The sequence below is a fragment of the Quercus lobata genome, chromosome 8, assembly GCF_001633185.2.
Source record: "Quercus lobata isolate SW786 chromosome 8, ValleyOak3.0 Primary Assembly, whole genome shotgun sequence".
Classification (NCBI taxonomy): Eukaryota; Viridiplantae; Streptophyta; class Magnoliopsida; order Fagales; family Fagaceae; genus Quercus; species Quercus lobata.
The window spans coordinates 58,027,658-58,040,993 of record NC_044911.1 but is presented as its reverse complement, the minus strand read 5'-3'; the positions used below and the strand labels follow the sequence as shown (position 1 = coordinate 58,040,993).

Sequence of the window (13,336 nt, the reverse complement as noted above, 5' to 3'; positions counted from 1 at the left end):
TATGGTGTAGAGTTTGAGGTTTGAATGGCTACAAAAAGCCAAGGCACCTGAAATCCATATAAGTCGGTGGTTTTCCTTAATAGTTTCACTCGATCGAGTGTTGCATAAATGCCAAGCAAAACTTTATGTCCAACAACTTTTCAATTATGCTTGATTTTGCTCAACCGATCTTTAGTTCACTCAAGCGAAATTTCTTAAGAGTTGTAGAACGAGTAGTTTTCTTCTTACTTCAACCTCACTTACACTAGATAATTACAAGTAAACTTAATTAAAATTACAATGTAATTTTCTAATAATTATAACCAAATTTTTTATAGAATTAGCTAACCTCTAACAAACCTTACAAACTTTCATTTCAGAGAGAGAGAGAGAGAGAGGAGGGGAGCAACCATTGTCCACTATATTGCCACACCAGATTTTACTACATTCGAAACATATTTGCAACCAAAAAAAAAAAAATTGGTAATCCCACAGAATTCTTCACTTAGAAATTGAAACACCACCAAGATACAACAGAGCCATCATTCTGCTTTTTCTGCTTTTACTTCCTCTTTCAACATTGGGAGGAAGACATCAGTGAGGACACTCTTTGATAGTAGTGAAGCTCTGAGCAATTTTATACCCTAGCAATAAACGAGAAAAAGTAGCAAAGTGGTTAGTAAATGCAGGAAAGAATAGAGACAATTTTACACGAAGGCATTAGGGATAAACCTAGCAAACATGTTGGGTATGATGGGTTCGGATTTGATCATCTGGGTATGGATCAAATCATATTCTGGTCAGGAACTTTTATTATAGCGGGTTATAAAACCTCTATGATCCTTAACCAATCTTTGATAGGTTGGATATACCCAAAAAGACATAATTATGGTAAGATTACACAAGGACTCCATAGGACAATCTTTATTTAACAGAAATAATTTAAAGAAGTTTTAAAAACAGTTTTAAAAAAGACATCAGTTTCGATTCTCAAAAAAAAAAAAAAAAAGACATCAGTAATCTCATAGAAAATAATTAACACTAAAAACAATTACAAAAATTATATAAAAATAACTTTGTCATTTTTTTATAATTAATGTATTTACATAGTACTTTTTAGTTATTTTTATGTAATATAGATGACTAAAGAACATTGGACATTATAATTGAAAATAAATAAAATGAATGAGTAATTTCAACCTTCTTACTATTTTTCTTTTACATAAATTTTCTTTACTTTTGTTAGTTAAGTTATAATATAATTAAAAAACGAAAAATGAATATTTTTTTTCTTTCTAAAATGGATCAATCAACTCAACCTAATTTTCTAGAAGTAGGGTCGGGTTGACTCATTTTTCAAGAATTCAAAAAAACTTTTACACGCGGCTGTTTTTATTTTTTAGGTTCAAATGAATTAGGGTGTGTTTGAATACCGTTTATTTGTTGAAAACTGAAAACAAAAAACACTGTAATAAAGAATAATTTTTAAATGTGTAAATAGTACTGTGGGACCCAAATTTATATTGAAATTTGTATTTGGATGACTTTTGTGAATCTGTGAACAATGTCATAAGACCCACATTTTTTCAATAAAATGCACAAACATAGCAAAATAACGCTTCCCAAACGCACAATTAATAGGTCTTGGTCCAATTGTATCAAGTCTATAATTGTAAATAATAAAATAATGACAATAGTAGGCACATATAAGAACTAATAAATAATATTATGAAAAATATTTTGTATTTGTTTTTTTAGAAGAGAAAATTATTCTGCATGTATCCAAAATTAAATCAGCAAGACGCCAAGAGCTTTATAACTTAACTACTATATTTCTTAATGTTTTTAACGAAACATACATGATTCAGATTCCCCCTTTTCCATTGTGACTTTCAAATAAAAAATATATATCAAACCTAGCAAAACACGGTGCCTCTTTTGTTTTTCTTTTTTGGCAGAGAAAAAAGTCGATGCACATGTTTTTATGTTGATATCTAGGCATGGCATCAATGAATATCCCGCAACAGTTAGAACTTAATTTTTTTCTGAATAACAAAATTTCATTAAAAAACATAACTTAACAATGCAAATGCAGACGGTACCAATCCATCTCAATGCCTCATAACGAAGGAATGATAGGGATGGCCGCCATGGCCCCCCAGGTTGCACAATTCCATGCCTTCATTTATTGAAAAATATTGTTTCACACTGTTGTAAACTTTGTGTGCACAATGTCCATAATTTCACGCATAATACACACATTTTTTAATGATCATGTATAAAACATGAAATGAGTGTGTATGAAAGATGTACATACACTTATCATTATGAGAGAATTAATGCCTTTCATCTATTGTAAATTGTAATCTGTTTATTGGTTGAGAAAAAAGTCCATATGTACATTTGCTTTTAAGCGATAAAAATGTTATATATAGACCACAAAAAATTACTCCACTTGTTAACCTGACAAATATGATTGAAACAATATCATTTCACACAACTTACAAGAAATATCATTCTAATTTATACATCAATTACAACAAATCTTATCAATAGTATTTTTTATATAATTATTAGGAATTTATGATTCTGCTATACCAGTTTAATTAACTTTAACCAACTTATTTTGCACCAAAAAAAAAATCACCAGAAGGAAATAACTGACACTGAAAGTAAATGAAGTAAATGCACAAAAATACAAAGAATGAACATACCTCATCTATCTCCAAGAAAAAAAAAAAAAGCAACATACCTCATCCATGCCAAAATTGACCACTTTCTCCACAAGAGTTCCTATTTCCTTGAGATTAAACTTGTCAAGAAGAGTGATCATAGAAAGTGTGGACAATGGTTTCACCTCCAGATCATCCATCACCATGTACGTAACGGCCTCTTCCACATACCCTCCCTCCATCTCAGTGGAGGAGTAGGGATTGTTTAGCCTTTGTGGACCTTGATAACTTGCCTCGGAAGTCCCATAAAAATGGGTCGGGCAGCGTGTGCCGCGAACGTCCCACACTCTTTGACAAGAATGAGTAGAATTACACCTATACAATTTCCTGGATGTTGAGGTTACAACGTTTGGCAATTGGAGAAGGCCGAGAGTACCAACACTACCAGAGATGAACGCTTTGTACTTCAGGAGAGTGTCTTTGTTCACGTTTGGTTGAAGGTAAGTAGTACCTAAATTTTCAATGCTCTCGTAAATGTTTCCCAAGCCGCCCAACATTTCTTGATTCAGAAGTGGAACGAAAGCCCCGACCGGCAGGGCGATTATGTCAATTAGGAAGTCCACGAATTCCTTGCCCGCTTCGGCATAAAGCACTGTCTGGCTTTCTGTGTCTACCACAAGTTTCAAACTCACTGTTTTGTTCACAGCTGCCATGGACTCTGTCTAGCTTTGAAGTTTTTGGGAGACAAGCAATCAATATATGGGAAAACTAAAATAATCTTTCACAGAATGTCTATATTTAAAATAAAAAGCGTGTGAGAATCAAAAACCCTCAATATGTCATGACTCATGCATCACATACTAACTAGTAACTAGCATAAAAAGACAAGTAATTTTAAACAAATAGGAAAACAAAAGCACTCTCTGTGCCAAAAGCACTAATGTATTGTTGTTTGCCTGATTAATATTTAGAACTTAATAGATTGTTTGGATCGATAGAAAATATAGTAAGTTGGCCAAAAATTAGAGAATTAGACTAATTTTGGACCAACTACATTCTACTTTCTTCAATCCAAACATACCCTAAGAAACCTCGAATGCATTAGGTACTGATAAGATAAGGATATAATATTTTTCACAACTAACTATATGATTTGTTATTGTTGGAACATCACTTTTATAATATAAGGACAGAGGTGCTAAGATAAAAATTTTATGAATGAGATTGAGTGCCACAACTTTGTCCAAGCTCTAATTTGAGAGATGAAAATAAAGAGATAAAACTAACAGCCAATTACTGAAAAATGGTCCGATAAAGCAGTAAATATTGTGATTTTAAATATATATATATATATATATATATAAGACAGCCTGTCATTTGTACGATGTTCCAATCATAACAGTTAGCCCAAAAAGAAAAAAAATTGATTCCAATGTAACCACAGTTCATTGTCGACCACGAATGGAGCCATGGAGGACTTGCTTTTTCAGCTAAGGAAGAGTTGGACTGCTTTTTCAGACCTGAATTATTGTATCCCTATAATTCAGCTCTTCCTGTGGACTTTTCTTTTAAGAGGACAAAGCTATTATATATTAGGGCCCATTGTCACCATCATGATGGGCCAAGCCTAGTCCTATCTATGACTATGATCATGATGTTGATTATTATTATTATTATTATTATTATTATTATTATTATTATTATTATTATTATTAGAGCATTCTTATCAAAGGGTGTAAAAATTTTAGCATTTATCATCTAAAAAATCAATTTTATAACATTTAATATATCACTTTACAATACACCTAACATCAAAACTTCTATTTTTTTTACCACTTCATTAAAATATTATTTATTTCTCATTTTTTATTCTCACCACCCAAGCCACCACAAACCCACACATAAATTCATAGCAACCAGCAGTTAGCCACATTCACCACCACTAGCACCATCATGACAGCCACAACCCACCACAAAAAAAAAAAACAAAAAACAAAAAAATCAAAAAAAAACAAAAAAACAAAAACAAAAAAAAAACAAAACAACCACCATCAGCCACCACTACCACCAATATGGCAACCACAACCCACGGCAAAAAAAACACAAAACCACCACCACAACAACCACCATCATCAACAACCCACCACAAAACCCGTTAAAATAGACCAACACCACCAGCCAAAACAACTATCATCACAATCACAAGCCACCTCCAAAAAAAAAAAAAAAATACTACCCAATCCTAAAACAAATCAAGGAAAAATCAAACCTCATGGAGAAAGGATGGTGAAACAACATAGGGAAAGAATGAAGAAAAAGAGAGAAAAAGAAAGAGGAAAAGTCAGAATAGTCAAAGTAGTAATAAAAAACTTTTTTTTTAAGATTTGAGCTACAGTAGACCATTATAATTGACAATCTACTGTAGCTGAGATGCTAAATATTTTAAGAATAGCAGATTTGATGTGGTGTGATTTTTGTGAAATGAGATGCTAAATTTAGCTTTTAGCATTTTTCACAACTTTGATGTGAATGCCCTTATTATTATTATTATTATTATTATTATTATTATTATTATTATTATTATTATTCTTTGATAATTGCAAAGTTGATAAAAATAAAGGAAAGAAATAAAGAGAAAGAGAGACACAAGAGAAAATAATTTGTAAATTTCTAAATGTAAAATAATTTGTAAATTTCTAAATGTAAAATTGTATAATGATTTGTCTTTTAATATAAGCATGTCTATGTGTAATACAAATTCTTTGATAATTACAAAGTTGATAAAAATAAAGGAAAGAAATAAAGAGAAAGAGAGACACAAGAGAAAATAATTTGTAAATTTCTAAATGTAAAATTGTATAATGATTTGTCTTTTAATATAAGCATGTCTGTGTGTAATACAAATATATGGAGTGCAAAGCAAGTAAATAGTAATTAAGTAGCATGTCAGTTAGGATTAGAATCCTATATAGGATTAATGAGAATTTCATGGATCAAATCGAGAATCGTAAGATTCTAGTTTCTAGAAAAAAAAAATATATATATATATATTAATAATAAAAATTCATTAGTATCGATAATATATGTTAAAAAATCATAAGAAAAACAAGAAATAAATGTGACACAAATTACTCATAAAAGGTTATAACTAATTAGAACCAAATTAACGATACGTGAATTAGTGACAAAGTTCAAATTTCAAACTTACAAGTTTTAAGTTCCAACAAAAAAAATATACACAAAGTTCCAAATGAGTAAGTCTAGTACCACAAATATTTCCACAACTTTGCCATTATCTTGCTACTTGGCGAATTGTAAGTGATGGAAATAAAATAGTGGGTCCATGTGAGTTCATGATTTCACCACTCACGAGTCACAGCATAGCAAAGTTGTGGAAATATTTGTGACACTAGACTTACTCATTCCAAATTAACAAATTTGTCATTTACTACAATAAGAAAATCACCCCAAATTCAAAGTTACAAAATTTTTGCAAATGTTTCAACATTATTAAGATAATGAAAAATGTCAAGCCATTCAAAACCCATTACAATAGAGTTGGACAATTCTAATCTCACCATAGAGAGACGTAACTAAAAATACTTTTAATGGATGTTGATTTTGCTTAAAGGCTGCATAAACGATATTACACGAATCTAAATTGATCCATGAGGTAAGATTGTTAGGATTATATAGAGAATAATTGTAAGATTTTACATTCCATCATTCAGAAGCACGATCCCATTCCGCCCTTATCCCATGAAAGATTAATTCTAGGCTGATCAGGATTGTTTTTGTAGAGTAGAATCTTAGGATTCTATTAGAATTATGACAACTATCGTAAGGAGTTTAAGACAAGTAAAAGATTAACCTTGGGCCTAAGCCCTTTGGTAATAACTTTTAACATTTTTCCTAAACAATGCCAATTCATAAACAAACAAGTGAACAACATTAATCAAGTAAATGTATATTGCCCTTTATATTTCCAGACATTTGGCTACCATCGAAAGCATACGAATGAAACCCAACAAAATGAAAAAGACGTAACATACTTTCAACAACACTTTGTCCAAAACCCAGAAACTATTTTCTCTCCAAAATAAGAAAACACAATGTAATGTAATAGTGCAATCATTTAGGCCCCTTCTTCCTTCGCAACATTTATTAGCCACCTAAATTTCTCAATTAGGATTTAAGGAAGATGTCTGTCAGAACATTTTTTGTCAGTAGAGAAGCCTTCAGCAATTTAAGACCCTACAAAATCAAAATAGAGCAAAAAATTGTTATTACACACATATAGTATACTACAAGAAATCAAGTAGAGAAAGCTTAATTGCTATGACAGTCATACCTCTTCCATGCCCAAATCAACCACTTTCTCCTCAAGGGCCCCTACATCCTTGACATTAAAATTGTTAAGCAGAGTGATACTAGAAATAGTGGACATTGGCTTCACCACTAGATCATCCATCACCATGTATGTAACCACACCTTTCACATACCCTCCTTCACTGGAGGAGCCCGAATTGTTTCCACTTTGCGAGTCTACATAAGTTAATTCCGAGGTCATAGTAATCGATGATCTCGTGCACGAAGGACAAGATGTGGTGCGATCATCAGATACATATGCATGACCTTGAACACACCTATAGAATTTCCTAGATGTTGATGATTCAATGTTTGGCAATTGGAGAGGGACTACACCACCACCAGAGATGTATACTTTGGGCTTCAACAGAGAGTCTTTGTTTTGTTTTGGCTGAAGATAAGTATCACTCAAACTTTCAATGCTCTCATAGAAGTTTTGCAAGCAGCCTACCATTCCTTGCTTTTTAAGCAGCCTAATGACAGTTCCAATCGGCAGAGCGAGAATGGTAATGAGGAAATCAACAAAATCCTCGCCTGCTTCAGCGAAGAGCACCCGCTGACCCTTACTGTCTATCAAAAGCTTCAAGCTTAACTTTGTAGCTGCCATCTCTATATATATGCCAAGTGACTTCTTTCAGTTCTTTGGCTTGGATAATACCAACCTTTTATATAGTCTTTTGGGCTATATGGAATAATTAATGGGAAATTATAACGAATAGTCTTTTCATTGGCACTCGTGATTCATGAACATTAGGGAATTGAAACGTTGAACTAAACATTTGCTGCATACATGTATGCACAGCATGGACTCTTGACTTCCTAATTGGGAAGTCCTTTCAGTTTTGTCGAAAATTTCAATGATAGAGTTATGAGTGGTAATGACTTAAAGCAATTGAAAAGCCAATTGGAGTTGGTGCACAATCATTTTGGAATGTTTTGAGTCCATGTCTGTATTGAGGGTGCCAAGTAATACTCAGTAGCCTTGGAAGACTATGAAGCTGAGTCACCAGTCTGCAACATCAAGTAACTTTTTTTTTTTTTTTTCATATGATGTATAAATAATAAATAGCCTAAAAGGTGTTCATGCTTCCAGGATTTCAAATATAATTAGCGTAATTCATACCTCTTTTATCTCAATTGCCAACAGTCGATCAACACACACACACACACACACACACACACACACACACACACACACACATATATATATATATATATATGTACCCTTAGGTGACAAATATTGTTTGCCAAATGAGAGGCATCGGCTAGCAAGGGAGGCTATGTGAAATGGGTGTAAAAAGCTAGTCATTTTGCTTACAATATCAGGTGGTTCCACTTTCTATTAGGAAAATGACGATTATTAGTTAGGTAATACTTGTTACACACAAGCTGTTACACAGTTTTAAACACACCCTATTTATAAACTGAAATTGCTTCAAGTCACGATTTTAATTAAAAATTTGGATATGTGTAAAACTGTAAGTAACAGTTTGTTTGTAATAAACACAACCTTTATTAGTTTATATGAATAGTACCATGTAAAATTTACATTGTTTTTACATTTCCCTAATGTAGTATATGAATTTTTTATGTTATGGCATGATACACGTGAGAGTCGGTGGATGAATTATTGGCCGATTCATGAAGGCACCTGAAAGCTGCAGACTGCTCATGGTGGTGCATGGGTTTGCAAATATCTTCCATGGAGGGGAGAGATGGTTTTCAGCTGATTTTTGTGGGGGGTTTTGTAGAGGAGTTCAAGATCTGTCAACTAATATGTGGGAAGCAATAATGTTATCGAAAAAATGCCAAACAAAAAAATAAATAAATAAATAATTTATAATAATAGTATATTATTTAATTATTTGTAAAATTGAACAATTTTATATATATATATATATATATATATATAAAGATAGGCATAGACTTCTGTGCTATATATATAGAAACCTAAATAGAAGAGATATTTGGTGAAGTTTCATTTTAACAAAAGAGGTAGGTGTAATTTACACTAATATTTAAAGTATCAACCCATCATTTGGAATATAAAACATAACGTGCTAATATACACTCATAGGACACCAAATAAATCGAGACATCATTCCTTGAGCCAAATTAGTTTACAACAAAAGGCATAGTAGGCTTACATGGAAATTACTATATGTCCATGATGGTTATGGAAACATGTCATGATAATAAAAAAGAATTCTTGTTTTCGAATAGGAAATTTGGGGTTCAATCATCGCCTATACAAAAAATCAATTGGTTTTTTGACCTGATGTTAAAAAAGAAATCATCATAAAATGGATGTCATAAGTTTAAAATGTTATTGTATTTATCCAAAAAAAAAAACCTTAAAATTAATATATATATATATATATATATGTGTGTATACTTTTTTTTTCGAAACCCTATGTTTATGGATGGCTTCAAATTAAACTCCACACGTTTAAATTAAACTATACTTTAAGAAATATTTCAATTCAACCATAAATCCATTTATGTTGACATCATTAACAGAAAATTCTTAAATAAAACGACTTTATTTTTATTTTATCACAGCTATGATTATTATATACTAACACTATTTCACTCAAAACCAGACATTTTCTTTAAGCACTTTTTATTAATGGCTTTACACACAATGAGTTTATGGTTTGAATCAAAACATTTTTTAAAGTGAAGAGTTTAATTTAAAATCTCAAAAATCTCATGTTTATTTTAAATTCATCTCTAAACTGTGAGCTTTGAAATGTAATTTTTTTTTTAAGTGAAAAATAAAACAACAACACAACACATCAGCAGTGCTATGATATAAGGCAGCATACAATATTGGGTCTGGGTGGCAAGATTTGTATTATGCAGCATTCTATGCCAATGCCATTCGAAATTGCCGATCAAATGTTGGCTTATACCGACTTTTAAAGGCTATATATATATATATATATATGCTCTATTTCATATAAAGTTGAGATACATGTGTTGTTTCAAACAGATCATTTATATGAACTCTAGACATCATCTGATCAATACAACGTGTGGATGACCACTCGAGAGATTGATATTTATATATACTTAATAGTTTTTTAGTTTTTCTTTGTTATTGTTTACTACTATTTTATTTTTATTTCATAACAAGCGGAATATTGCGGACCCAAAACCTTTTTCTTCAAGGTTTCTTATTGAGCGGTCGGGCTTGACACCAAACATGTAATGAAATGCCTAATGGGCCTAACAATGTCAAGGGCTTCGGCGATCTCAGTGGGAAATTGTAGGCCCAATTAATACCTTAACATTCATGGCCTTCTTATATATATTGAGAATCCAAATCTTCCGTACAAGAGAAGTGGGACAGAATATTGAGTAATCTCAGCATGACATGAACATAATGAAATTGCCTTATGGCCCTCACCTCTCAGCCATTATATAAGGTGATAATTAACGAAAACTTAACAAGACTCCCAAAAAATAAAAATAAAAAATAATAAGAGAAAGAAGGGCAAGCATATTGCCTTTTACATTGCCACCAGATTTATAACATATTTGCAACCAAAAAAAAAAATTCTTGGCAATCCCACAGGCCTCTTGAGTTAAGGGTTTATTTGGATAAACTTAAAGACCTGTTTTAGATCAATTAAGGGTTTATTTGGATAAACTTAAATGTCTGTTTGAGATCCGCTTATTTTACTGAAATTGAAAATTTTTTACTGAAAGTATTGAAGATAAATGCAAAAATTAGCTGAAATAGTATAGTGGGATACATAAATAGTACCAAAAAGTGCAGTGAGACTCATACATAGTAGCAAAAATAAATTGAATAGTAAAATAAGTTAGCAAAAATAATTTTTAGAAGAACAATTACATTTTATGAGGTACAATTGTACTTTTATATAATAAACAAAATAAGCCGACAAAAACAAAGTCATTCAAACACACACTATATTAGAAATTAAAATTCCAATCGGCTGCAACAGTGCCATTATAAGGACGCTTCTACCTCCTGTTGGAAGTTTATTTCATGCTCAACTTTGGGAGGAAGATATCAGTGAGAACACTATTCGACAGCAGAGAAGCCTTCAACAATTTCACACCCTAGCAATAAACCACATCAAGGAGCAAAATAGTTATTATTGTGCAGTAATTAGTAAATAACAGAAGCATATTTTATATATAGATACAACAATATTTAAAGTTAAGATATATGCTACATTATATTTGTTTATTACTATCCCGTTAAGATATCAATAAATTTTTTTTAAGGAGAAATTAAATCCCAAGTCTTTTACATTTATCATTAAGAAATTCTGCATTTTAGGTTTTTTTTTTTTTTCTTTAGATGAGCCAATACTTGTTTCCCATTTTATCTTCTCCAAGTGGTAATAATTGAGCATATAGGCTCTATACTCTAGAGTCGTAGACTCGTAATAACATACTATACCAGGGCAAGACAACTTTTTGATTTAGCAGTTTAAGGTATTGGGATGGATCAGTCATCGATTCCAAATTTTTCTTTCAAGAAAAAACGAAAGAACAGAAAATGAAAGAAGAAATAAATAGAGGTCATGCATATATAAAAAGCAAAGAAGGAATGACATACCTCATCCATGCCCAAATCGACCACTTTCTCCTCAAGATTTCCTACTTCTTTGACATTAAAATTGTTAAGCAGAGTGATACTAGAAATAGCTGACAAAGGATTCACCACCAGATTATCCATTACCATGTATGTAACCACCCCTTTCACGTACCCTCCCTCACTTGAGGACCCTGGATTGATTGAGCTTGGAGGGTCTACGAAATTTAGCTTGCGGCTCATGGAATTCTGGCAAGAAGGACAGATTGCACTGCTGTTAGCAGACACGTATGAAATACAGTTGGTGCTGTAGCCGTAGCTATTACTATTGTTACACCTATAGAAATTCCTGGATGTTGATGATGATTCAACATTTGGCAATTGGAGAGGGACTACACCACCAGAAAAGTATACTTCAGGCTTCAGCAGAGAGTCCTTGTTTTGGTCTGGCTGAAGGTAAGTATCACTCAAATTTTCAATGCTCTCGTAGAAGTTTTGCAAGCAGCCAACCATCCCTTGCTTTTTAAGCAGCCTAATAACAGTTCCGACAGGCAGAGCGAGAATGGTAATAAGGAAATCAACAAATTCCTTGCCTGCTTCAGCGAAGAGCACTTGGTGACTCTTTTTGTCAATCAAAAGCTTCAGGCTTACCTTTGCGGCTGCCATGTTTTATATGCTAAAACTTTGAATGTATTCGAAATGGAAATTAAGTGCCTTCTTTGGCTAGCTGTTACCTTTTTTATATAGCCTTCGGGTTTTGTGTAATTCATGCACTCTGGAAACTGGGAAGTGCCTTATTTTGCTACCCTTTTTATTGGCACTCATTATTCATGAACATTGGGGAATTAAACATTTGTTGCATGTAGAGACTCTTGACTTTCTAATGGTCCCAAGTCCTTTCAGTTTTGTCAAAAAGATCAATGAGAGAATTATGAGTAGTAATGGGTTCAAGCAATTGAAAGCTAATGGGATAGTTAGTGCACAATCATTTTGGAATATATTGAATCCATGCCTTTATTGGGGGTGCCAAGAAACAGTAAATAAAAACAAATATTGACTTGTTACGTTGGACCATGCCTGATGATACCTATATAGTATCGTCTTGGTCCTCTTGGAGAATGATGAAGCTGAAGACACTAATTATCTGCAACGTAAAGGAACTTATTTTATAGTCCATAACTCCATAGGCCATATATGTATAAATGGCTAAAAAAGGTGTTACACTTGTTAATGCAGGATATTACATATAAGACTAGCCAACATTCATCTCTTATGCGAAAGCAGTGTAAAAACTAGTCTTCTATACATCATTACATTGTTGCGCCTCTTTGGCCCTCCCTCATTTCAGCCTCATCAACCTACATCAGTCTCAAAGGATGGAATCTGATGAACCAGGGCTGGTTACAAAATTGGCACCATTTGATTTAGGGTGAAAAAGATTGTTTTATGTAAGACTTTTGCCAGGCGATCTAAAAAAATTTATGAATTGCTATCTCACTATCTTGTCAACTGGTACATATTCTAGGGATGTAGAAAAGAAAACTTACCAATTTCAACCATACCACAAGAAAACTCAAACTGAAAATTTTTTTTTTTTTTTAATTTTAGGTTTTTGCTAAAGGAAGTTTTGTTGCTAAAGCTACTAGGCTTAAATTGGATACAATTCAAAAATAGAATATCCTACTGTTAATTGAAGTAAGAAACTTAGGAAACTCTTTAAAAGTTTTAGTTATTATTTATCACT

The 13,336-nt window shown here is 32.3% G+C and overlaps 2 protein-coding genes across 2 annotated transcripts; both read right to left on the bottom strand.

Moving 5' to 3' along the window:
* Positions 1–268: 268 nt before the first annotated feature.
* LOC115955980 lies at positions 269–3,943 on the bottom strand. The gene is made up of 2 exons (XM_031074411.1): positions 2,732–3,943; positions 269–623 (listed from the first exon to the last, which is right to left on the bottom strand). Exons 1-2 carry the CDS (start codon positions 3,362–3,364, stop codon positions 522–524), a joined length of 735 nt encoding a protein of 244 aa, XP_030930271.1. The 5' UTR covers positions 3,365–3,943; the 3' UTR covers positions 269–521.
* A 2,893-nt stretch (positions 3,944–6,836) lies between these two features.
* On the bottom strand, positions 6,837–12,258 carry LOC115957127. Its single transcript, XM_031075353.1, has 4 exons — positions 11,617–12,258; positions 11,458–11,528; positions 7,003–7,585; positions 6,837–6,905 (listed from the first exon to the last, which is right to left on the bottom strand). Exons 1-4 carry the CDS (start codon positions 12,256–12,258, stop codon positions 6,837–6,839), a joined length of 1,365 nt encoding a protein of 454 aa, XP_030931213.1.
* Between the last annotated feature and the right edge of the window lie 1,078 nt (positions 12,259–13,336).